General features: G+C 47.5%; 3 protein-coding genes across 7 annotated transcripts in view; 1 reads left to right on the top strand and 2 right to left on the bottom strand.

The window, feature by feature from the left end:
* Nucleotides 1-1,972, bottom strand: part of pex5lb (peroxisomal biogenesis factor 5-like b) — a 27,027-nt gene extending 25,055 nt beyond the window's left edge. Inside the window, exon 1 of one of the 2 annotated variants that reach the window (XM_056391500.1) lies at nucleotides 1,833-1,972. In XM_056391500.1, coding sequence (XP_056247475.1) covers nucleotides 1,833-1,847 — 15 coding nt within the window. In that variant the 5' untranslated portion in view covers nucleotides 1,848-1,972. The remainder of the gene's footprint in view (nucleotides 1-1,832) is intronic. The other variant, XM_056391501.1, reaches the window with a different exon arrangement.
* Nucleotides 1,973-5,742: 3,770 nt separating this feature from the next.
* Nucleotides 5,743-9,096, bottom strand: si:ch1073-184j22.2 (dual specificity protein phosphatase 18). 4 transcript variants are annotated; one of them, XR_008829204.1, is made up of 2 exons: nucleotides 6,556-7,530; nucleotides 5,743-6,096 (listed from the first exon to the last, which is right to left on the bottom strand). XR_008829204.1 is itself a non-coding variant. In XM_056391595.1 (2 exons), the coding sequence occupies exon 2, from the start codon at nucleotides 7,528-7,530 to the stop codon at nucleotides 6,883-6,885; it is 648 nt and encodes a 215-aa protein (XP_056247570.1). In that variant the 5' UTR covers nucleotides 7,531-7,538; nucleotides 8,384-9,096; the 3' UTR covers nucleotides 5,743-6,882. The 4 variants fall into 4 exon arrangements, 2 of the variants coding, with proteins under 2 accessions (XP_056247570.1, XP_056247569.1); XR_008829203.1 differs by having other exon boundaries at nucleotides 6,464-7,530; XM_056391595.1 differs by adding an exon at nucleotides 8,384-9,096 and having other exon boundaries at nucleotides 5,743-7,538.
* On the top strand, nucleotides 7,489-10,191 carry sft2d3 (SFT2 domain containing 3). Its single transcript, XM_056391593.1, has 2 exons — nucleotides 7,489-7,626; nucleotides 8,997-10,191. Exon 2 carries the CDS (start codon nucleotides 9,095-9,097, stop codon nucleotides 9,755-9,757), a length of 663 nt encoding a protein of 220 aa, XP_056247568.1. The 5' UTR covers nucleotides 7,489-7,626; nucleotides 8,997-9,094; the 3' UTR covers nucleotides 9,758-10,191.
* The last annotated feature ends 422 nt before the right edge of the window (nucleotides 10,192-10,613 follow it).

The raw sequence follows: 10,613 nt of genomic DNA on the forward strand, positions 1-10,613 counted from the left end.
CAGTATTGACTGAAGTAAGAAGTCACACACACTGGAGTCCAGGCCCAGACCTGGGTGGAACTCGTACTGATTTCAAATCAATGAATCAATTATCAAAACACTTGCACAATGTGTTTCCACAGATCAACAATTCAATAATCTGTTAAAACTTTCTGTAATAACTGTTACAGTTCTATGAATATAAACAGAGAGCTCACTCCCCCGGACCAGTCTACTCTCTGGTGTTAGCGCCTCCCCTGGACCAGTCTACTCTCTGGTGTTAGCGCCTCCCCTGGACCAGTCTACTCTCTGGTGTTAGCGCCTCCCCTGGACCAGTCTACTCTCTGGTGTTAGCGCCTCCCCTGGACCAGTCTACTCTCTGGTGTTAGCGCCTCCCCTGGACCAGTCTACTCTCTGGTGTTAGCTCGCTCCCTGGACCAGTCTACTCTCTGTTGTTAGCGCCTCCCCTGGACCAGTCTACTCTCTGGTGTTAGCGCCTCCCCTGGACCAGTCTACTCTCTGGTGTTAGCTCGCTCCCTGGACCAGTCTACTCTCTGTTGTTAGCTTGCTCCCTGGACCAGTCTACTCTCTGGTGTTAGCGCCTCCCCTGGACCAGTCTACTCTCTGGTGTTAGCGCCTCCCCTGGACCAGTCTACTCTCTGTTGTTAGCTTGCTCCCTGGACCAGTCTACTCTCTGGTGTTAGCGCCTCCCCTGGACCAGTCTACTCTCTGGTGTTAGCTCGCTCCCTGGACCAGTCTACTCTCTGGCGTTAGCTTGCTCCCTGGACCAGTCTAGTCTCTGGTGTTAGCGCCTCCCCTGGACCAGTCTACTCTCTGGTGTTAGCTCGCTCCCTGGACCAGTCTACTCTCTGGTGTTAGCTCGCTCCCTGGACCAGTCTACTCTCTGGTGTTAGTTCGCTCCCTGGATCAGTCTACTCTCTGAAGACGGAGTAGTAACTAGAGTGACTGGGATTCTGTGTTGAACACAGAGTGAAGATGAGAGGAAACAGAAAGGGGAGAGTGAGCGTGGAGCTGATGAAGATGATGATGAAGACTCTGACAGCAGCTGCAGACTCAGTTCATTCCAGCGCTGAAGAACTGAGCTGTAAATCTGCCTCAGCTCATTTCAGTCTGAAGGTCACGAGCCTCAGCACACAGACTCACAACCACCATCACTCACTCATAACACAAGACTGAGAGAACAGGAAGTCACCTCAGGGACGAGACGCTGACACAAGCTTTATCAATACGTGTATTGATGACTGATGGTTGAAGTTGTTGGTTGGACAGAATAAGACAAGTTAAACTTGTTCAGTTTCACACTGAGGTTTCAAACAGACACTGGTTCAGTTTCTCTGATGTGATCAATCAGATTGATAATTAATTATTCATTACTCATCTCCCATCAATAATACAAATATAATAGTAATAGATAAAATCCTTATCTGCATTAAATCATGTAGAAAACAGGAACCAGAAAAATGAGCCACATGAAATTAATCAATAACTTTTCTAAAAGCAGAGAAATTAAAGATGATCAGACACGTCAGGTAAAAACAAGTGAGTCACTGATTGATCATTTTAAGATTATTGTTAATATTTTGTGTTGATTAGTGTATAAGTCACATTAAGACAGATATGAATCAGTGAAGTGATTAATTAAGTCTGACTGTAAAACCTGTCTTTTCCCGCTTTAAAGATTCGGTGTGAATCTGTTTTTCTACCCGGGAAACTGAAAACAGACAGAAATGTTGAACCGTATTTACCTGCTTCTGATTTGTTTGGTTCCCAACAGAAACATTGATCATCTGTTAATGTGACAGGTGAGCACCGGAAACAGAGGTGAGGCTCACCTGGACCTGGTACATGTCTCACTCAGTCCTCCGCCGCTCAGCGAGACGCAGGAGGAGCTGCAGCCGCCAGAAGTCCACCCCAACCCGGCTCCGCTGCAACCAGCCGCTCGGTGTCTGTCCGGAGCCTTTCAGCTCTGAAACATCTGCAACACGATCCCCCGGTCCGCTCTGGATCCCGGTCCGCTCTGGATCCCGGTCCGCTCTGGATCCCGGTCCGCTCTGGATCCCGGTCCGCTCTGGATCCCGGTCCGCTCTGGATCCCGGTCCTTTCTGGATCCTGGTCCGCTCTGGATCCCGGTCCGCTCTGGATCCCGGTCCGCTCTGGATCCCGGTCCGCTCTGGATCCTGGTCCTTTCTGGATCCCGGTCCTCTCTGGATCCCAGTCCGCTCTGGATCCTGGTCCGCTCCGGTTCCCGGTCCTCTCTGTCCAGTCTTGTCCAAAACCGAAGCACCCAAACGCCGCGGGATCCGGTTTTCATGTCGCTCCGTTCCGGACGATGGAGGGGCGGGAAGAAAACAAACCGAGTGGAGCCGAGCCCCTCCGAGCACAAGTTGCCCGGGCTACACACAGTGACTTCCTGTACGGGTTTTCAGAATAAAAGCGTTTGTGTGCAGCCCCATGTTGAGAGAATAAAACAGAATAACAAAGTTCAGTTGACCACAAATTAACATACAAACAAAAATATGATAAATTTCAAACCACTTAAGATCTGAGCTTTAAATGAACAGAGGTGATGAAGATGGCTGAAGCTCTTCATCACCTCCACCTGCCTCCATCAAGAAACCAGGTTCAACAGCAGAGAAAAGATTTGAAGAACGTCTGTGTGAACAAAGAACTACCTTGATTTATATTTTCTCATAGTTTTATTATTATATGTAGTATTACATTAGTACAGTAGTAGTACCTATGTATGTACTAAACTTTAGTATAATTAACACATTAACCCTCACTGTGAATATGTTTAGTTGTATTTAAATTTCTTAAATTTAAATTTTTTAACTTCCTACTTCAATCTTTTACATATCCGCCCCCTTCCTGAATCACCTGAGACCAGCCAGGTGACAGAGAGACACAGGGAGACAGACGATTCACCTACAGACCAAGACCGCCACTTCACTGACGGAGGTCAGCTGCAGGAGGAAGCACTGGGAACACTGGGAACACTGGGAACACTGGGAACACTGGGAACACTGGGAGCACTGGGAGCACTGGGAACACTGGGAACACTGGGAACACTGGGAACACTGGGAACACTGGGAACACTGGGAACACTGGGAACACTGGGAACACTGGGAACACTGGGAACACTGGGAACACTGGGAGCACTGGGAGCACTGGGAACACTGGGATACCAGCACTGGAACCTGTTGCTGACGCCACACACTGAACAGAGTTTAACAGACTCCAAATGAAAGTAACTCTCAGGGAACAGGGAGCGGCCAACTGGTTTCCTGTCTGTTGTGTTTTCAACGTCACTCAGAGACAAAATGGCGTCTCCCAGATTAGAGGAGGATCTCTGCTGTCCCGTCTGTCAGGAGGTCTTTACACATCCTGTCATCCTGTCCTGCAGCCACAGCTTCTGTAGAGACTGTCTGTCTGCAGAGACAAACCAACACGAGAGTGTCCAGTTTGTAGGAGAAGACATTCAAGGGACGATCTAGCTCCTAACCTGGTGTTGAAGAACCTGTGTGAGACCTTCAGAGATCTTCAGAGGCTCTCTGCAGTCTGCACTCTGAGAAACTCAAACTCTTCTGTCTGGACCATCAGCAGCCAGTGTGTCTCGTCTGCAGAGACTCAGAGACACACAGCGACCACAGATTCAGACCCATCGATGAAGCTGCTCCACAACACAAGAAGAAGCTTCAGGAAACTCTGGAGCCCTTAAAGAAGAAGTTAAATGCTCTTAATGAAGTTAAAGTGGAGTTTGATCAAACAGCAGAACACATTAAGGTCCAGGCCCGACACACAGAGACGCTGATTAAGGAGCAGTTTAAGAAGCTTCACCAGTTTCTAGAAGAGGAAGAGGAGGCCAGGATGGCTGCACTGAGGGAGGAAGAGGAGCAGAAGAGTCAGGTGATGAAGGAGAAGATGGAGGCTCTGAGCAGAGAGATAGCAGCTCTTTCAGACACAGTCAGAGCCACAGAGGACGAGCTGAGAGCTGAAGACGTCTCATTCCTGCTCAGCTACAAGGCTGCAGTGGACAGAGTCCAGCAGCGCCCCCTGCTGGAGGATCACCAGCTGGGCTCAGGAGCTCTGATAGACCAGGCCAAACATCTGGGCAACCTGACCTTCAACATCTGGAACAAGATGAAGGACGTGGTCTCCTACAGTCCTGTGGTTCTGGACCCAAACTCTGCTAATCCAGTATTCTACCTGTCTGAACACCTGACCAGAGTGACACGAGGAGGGAGACAGAAGCTTCCTGACAATCCAGAGAGGATTAACTTCCAGGTTGGAGACTGGGAGTGTCAGCAGAGTCATTGATCTCTCAGAGAAGAAGAAGCTCCAGAGGATCACACACACACACACACACACACACACACACACACACACACCACACACACACACACACACACACACACACACACACTGCTGTGTGATCAGGTTAATCAGGCCTCAGACTGAACAAGTGAGTTAAAGGTTGTACTTTGTCCTACGTTTCCCAGAATTCCTTTCAGTAACATCAGGAGAGCTGGAAGCAATTTGTTGTTGGGGAATAAACAATGGAATAAACTAAAGACTTCAGGCGGCCTCAGATGAACCAGAATGTAGCACATGTGGTCTGGACTCTGTTGGTCAGGTCCCAGCTGCGAGTCCAGAAGGAGGCGGTGAAACACCTGAAGCTGCTTGTACCTGAGAAAAGCAGCAGAAGAAGAAGAACTTCTGACCTGTAGGAGTAACAACAATAACAGTCCATGAACTCAGATGACATATTTGTCTAATCTCTAATGTCCGAGGAGCAGCTGATTTAGTCTCATACTCAAAGGTCAAAGGTCACAGTGACATCACAAAACAGTTTGGCCATGACTCATAAATTCATCGACTAATTATGACACAAATTAACTCAAATGTTTATGAGGATAAAATTAAGTGATGACATTTTATATCCATAAGGTCAAAGCTGAGACTTAGGTGTCAAACATATGCTCACCCACCTGTCACTCACAGAGGCCACGCCCATTTCCCTCCATAACTGTAGTCCTTAATAAAATGTAAACAGGTGAGATATATAAACAGGTGAGTTATATAAACAGGTGAGTTATATAAACAGGTGAGTTATATAAACAGGTGAGTTATATAAACAGGTGAGTTATATAAACAGGTGTCATGAAGGAGGAAATCAGCTCTAGAGACCAAAACAGTTTTTGTACCAGGCTGTAAACATGTTTATTTCTGCTGTAAAGTTGGACATTTTAACATGGGAGTCTATGGGGACTGACTCACTGTTGGAGCTCAGACATCTCTCTCACACACACTCACTCACTCACACACTCACACACACTCTCTCACACACTCTCTCTCTCTCTCACACACACACAACACACACACACACACACACACACACACACACACACACACACACTCTCACACACACACTCTCACACACACACACACACACACACACACACACACACACACACACACACACCTTCAGACACACACACACCTTCAGACACACACACACCTTCAGACACACACACCTTGACACACGATGAAATAAAGCTAAATAATAAATGCTGAGTTTTATATTAGTTAATTATATTCAAACAGTTTATAAATCTGTAAAACAATTACTGATGAATGTCTGTTTTTTATTAAAGTGATCAATTAATGTTAAAGCTAAAAATAAATTAATTAATATGAAATGAAATATAAGATAAAGACAAGTTACTAAATTAAATCACAAAGTTTTAGTTAATTATTTTAATTAGAATTTCCAAAGTGCACAGAAAATAGAAACATAAAAATGTTGGACACAGTAATTATCCTCTTTCATGTTGTTACAACACGTGTTGTAAAAGGCAGATGTTGATGTTCACAGATATGACGTAAACAGCTGGAGCTGTATGAAAACATCAGTTTCACACATGAAACCAGTGGATCAAACGCTCCACGTCCGACCATGTAACAAACAAAACGTCCTCACAGCTTTTTATTTTAATGATGAAGATCAAGGATCCTTCAACATCAGGCCACATGTGAAAAATGTGTTTTTAGAATGAAAGTAAACGCTGTGGTCCGGCAGCGACGACATGAGGGTTCCTGTCATAGACAAGAAAAAAATATTTTTAATATTTTTAAAGATGGTTTTGTTTTTAAACATTTATAAACATTATTTACATTTTTAATATAATTAAATATATTTTTTCTTTTTTTTAAATTATATTACTTCCTGATCCATTAAAGCCTTCTGTGACTCAGTCACAAACAAAATGAATGAATCTGATCAGTCAAAATAGATCAAAGGGAAACAGACAGTGAAGCAAATGAAATCATGAACTTCCAACAAGAAGAAAAAGAAATAAAACACAAAAACAGAAATAAATAAATAACTCAAACAGAAAATATCAAACACAGAAACTAAACCAAATAATAATAATTACAAAAAGTGTCGGCCCACTTCCGATACCTTCACGGTCCACCAGAGGGCCCCGGCCCACAGGTTGGGAACCACTGCATTAAAACACAGAAGCAGCTGATTCTTAACTATCAGTTTCACACCTGGAGCCGGTCTCATGTAGACCTGAGCAGAACCAGGATCCTCATCAGGTGTCGGGTCTCAGGTCCAGTTCACACCTGGTATGAACTCGAGTCTCAGATACTGTGGTGTCAGAGGTCATAGGTCAATTTGTTCAGGAGACACCTCACTGTCACAGAGTCGTGGTGTCAGAGGTCACTACAGCTGAGACTGACCTCAGGGTTCTGCTGACCCCTCTGGCTGAAAGATTCACACCTGTGTCACCCAGAAATGTGCTCTGGCCACGCCCACCTGTGATGTCAGCAGCCAGGTGAGGTGGTTTTAAACCTGGTTCTGTGGGGGATCTGTTCTCAGACTTTGGGCCTGGTTCCTCTTCTGGACTTGTTTACTGACGTCGTCACCTGAGCTCGTGTCGTCAGGGGCAACCCTGATGCTCGGGTCATGAGGGGGGACCGGGGGACCAGAGTTAACCAGGTCCTCTGCTGCTGCGGTGGCGTCGCCCTTGTCAGCCTCGGGGTCAGTGGGGGCGGGGGGGGCGACATGTTGTCGACTGCCGCCACCCTGACGGTGTTCTTGCCGTACAGCCGCCTCTCGTACTGCAGCAGCTGCTCCCAGAAGCCGGCGTTCAGCCTGACGTAGGGCCGGCTGTCCTGCACCCAGCGGTGCGCCTGGCGGAGCGTCACCCCCCGGAAGCGCATCAGGTAGGCCATCACCAGCGCCGGCGAGCGGCTCATGCCGGCAGCACAGTGCACCAGTGTGCCGCCCGCTCGGTTGCCGTGGATACGCTCGGCCACGCGGTCGAAGTGGTCTCCGAGGCGCGCGCTGGGCAGGTCGGAGACGGGAACACGCACACATTCCACCCCCGGGTAGGCGGGGCAGGCGTGGCTGAGCGTGGCGTTGACGATCAGGGTGATGCCTTTCTGAGACACCAGCGCCGCGTTGAGGGGGGCGTCGGCCCCGCTGAGGAACAGGGTGGGGGTGATCTGAGAGACCGACATGAGGCGACCTGTCAGGACACACGAGCTGCTGTTAGGACCGCATCATCGTCAATCAGCTGATTGATTTCTGCTGTGGAGACTTATTTACGTCCAGAGGTTTGATTTATTCTTCTAGAAAAATGACAGACGCCACATTGAAGAGTTCAGTCTTCAGCTGACGAACTTTCTGCTGATCAATTGATTGATCGTTCGATATTGTTTCAAACACTAAAAAAGAAATCTCTGTATCTAGGACCATTAGCCTAGCTTAGCACAAAGACTGGAAATGGATGGAAAACCATTAGCATAGCTTGGCATAAAGACTGGAAAAAGAGGAAAAATGTTAGTCTAGCTTAGCACACAGAGTGTATCATGACAAACTGTTAGTCTAGCTTAGCACACAGAGTGTATCATGACAAACTGTTAGTCTAGCTTAGCACACAGAGTGGATCATGACAAACTGTTAGCCTAGCTTAGCACACAGAGTGTATCATGACAAACTGTTAGTCTAGCTTAGCACACAGAGTGGATCATGACAAACTGTTAGCCTAGCTTAGCACACAGAGTGGATCATGACAAACTGTTAGTCTAGCTTAGCACACAGAGTGGATCATGACAAACTGTTAGCCTAGCTTAGCACACAGAGTGGATCATGACAAACTGTTAGCATCTTTTCTGATGACAAACAGTGAGAATCATAGAGTCTCAGTTTTTCTCTGTTCCTCTGGAGAACAGAACCAAAAACCTGAGGAGTGTGTCAGACTGTAACATGAAGACATGCTCCTTATCAAACACTGTGTGTGTGTGTGTGTGTGTGTGTGTGTGTGTATATGTGTGTGTGTGTGTGTTACCTGCTGCCTGGTTGGTTTCTTACTTTGGATTTGGTTGTTTCTTTGTCTGATCAATGCTGTGAATGAATCACACACTCTCTCTCACTCACACTCTCACACACACACTCTCTCTCTCACACACACACACACACACACACACACACACACACACACACACACACACACACACACACACACACACACACACACACACACACACACACACACACACACACACACACACCATAGATGGTTGTGTTTGTCAGTCATCCAGCCAATCATCTGAAGGGTTAATTTTAGTCCAACAGCTGAAGTCATGTGACCTTTTACCAAAATAAGAGACTGAAAACACAGATCAGTCAATATCTGATCAACTGGTAATCAATTCTGGTATTCATGTCTGATTACCATTTGTTTTGCCTGCATTTATTTCTCCTTTATTATTATTCTTATTATCATCATTTCCTGTTTTATTCATTTTTATCTTTCATGGGAGGTGGGTTTGATACAGAAGAGGATTAGGGCCACGAGTTAAAAGTCAAATCTAAAAACAGTTCTCATATGGCCCTAATCCTCTTCCGTAGTTTGACCTCCGTTTTCTGTGAATCTGTATTTTACTGTGAAGGTGTTTGATGTAGTTTTTAATCTGTCCTGTAGAGGGCGGGAAGGCCCCGCGCTGCCGGCGGAAATATACAGGACGAACAATCAGCGAAGAAGTAGTCGTGCTAACAATTAGCCAGTTAGCTTGCTCGGTAATGGCGGACCTGAACCGACAGCTCCAGGAGTATTTGGCTCATTCCAAAGGCGGCGGCGCTAAGACCATCTCTCAGTCCAGCTCCAGCACCACGGTGGACCTGGATGAGCCGGAGCCGGTACCCGGGAGCTGGTTCGGGCGGTGGTCCAGCCCGCGGTCAGGCCAGAGCTCCAGCGGAAACAGCGGCTTTTCTTGGCCGTGGTCGGCCGAGCCGGACCCCTGCCTGCCGGGCATGAGCCGCCGGCAGCGGCTGGTTGCCTTCGGGGTGTGCGTGTCGTTTTCCGCGCTGTGTTTCGGACTGTCCGCGCTGTACGCGCCGCTGCTGCTGCTCTACGCACGGAAGTTCGCTCTACTCTGGTCGCTCGGTTCGCTGTTCGCCATCGCGGCAGCGGCGGTGCTGCGCGGCCCCAGCAGACTCGTCGCCGGCCTGCCGACCTCCCCCGGAGCCGCCGTGTACTTGTGCGCCCTCGGAGGGACTCTGTACGCGGCGCTCAGCCTCCACAGCACCGTACTGACGGCGCTGGGAGCCGCCCTGCAGGTCACCGTCATCGTCGGGTACGTGGTGTCGCTGCTGCCCGGGGGCAGCGCCGGGATCCGCTTCATGGGGGGGATGGCGGCCTCTGCCATCAAAAGGACTGTTACCGGGAAAACCATGCCGATCTGACCGGAGACTAAGCGCCAGACCCGGGGCGAGGTCACACAACCAACAGGCTCAAAGCTCTGATTCCTGTAACTAGGTCCGGCGGCCAGATTATAAAGGACCAGCTGTAACTGACTGTCAGTACATTCCCCTGCAGGCCGACATGTCGAGGAAATGAACAGGTGATTGATTATTGGTTCCTGTCAGCTGACATGAAAAACAGACTAAACCCTGAACTTTGACCTGCAGGACAGACGGACTGATGCTCTGACCAAATCAAGTTCACGGGCTTCAGCTGTCACCTGATCAACTGTTGGTCTGTCATGTCGGGTGCAAACAGCTGATGAGGGAAAATGAACCAATGAGAAGGATACACCTTATTGTCCAGATGTTTCCTCATGTTAATGTAATTATATTGTAATTATAAAATTCATTAAAAGACTAACTCCTTCTGTTTACTGATGTGACTGTTGAAGTGAATCCAGATCTGATGCAGAGACAAACCCTACAAAGTAAATTAAATGGTGGAAAAGAAAACAATTTAAAACATGTTTCATACACTTGTGGGTCTGGGACTTTTGATTTGACACTTTCCTCCACTTCAAAATAATGTTGGTTGAGATCTGATGAAAGCAGATAATGAACTCATCATGTGATCAGATAACACCACACACTGAGCTCTGTGTCTATACTGTCAGTCTTTTCTCTTGTAATGCTAATGTTAGCATTAGCTCCTTTCATGCTTGTTTGTTTACCATTCTTATTTCCTGTTTTTACACTTCTGGGGCGACCCTCGGTAACCCCATGTTTAATGTCAGAAATAATCTGCAGAATGGGGCGTCGTGTAGCGTAGTGGTTTAAGCAGGCGCCCCATGTGTAG

Source organism: Seriola aureovittata, chromosome 12, assembly GCF_021018895.1.
Source record: "Seriola aureovittata isolate HTS-2021-v1 ecotype China chromosome 12, ASM2101889v1, whole genome shotgun sequence".
NCBI classification, from domain to species: Eukaryota; Metazoa; Chordata; class Actinopteri; order Carangiformes; family Carangidae; genus Seriola; species Seriola aureovittata.

Bases quoted from the DNA above. Each gene is read 5' to 3' on its own strand.
- si:ch1073-184j22.2 (XM_056391595.1), bottom strand. From the start codon at position 7,530: ATGTCGGTCTCTCAGATCACCCCCACCCTGTTCCTCAGCGGGGCCGAC.
- sft2d3 (XM_056391593.1), top strand. From the start codon at position 9,095: ATGGCGGACCTGAACCGACAGCTCCAGGAGTATTTGGCTCATTCCAAA.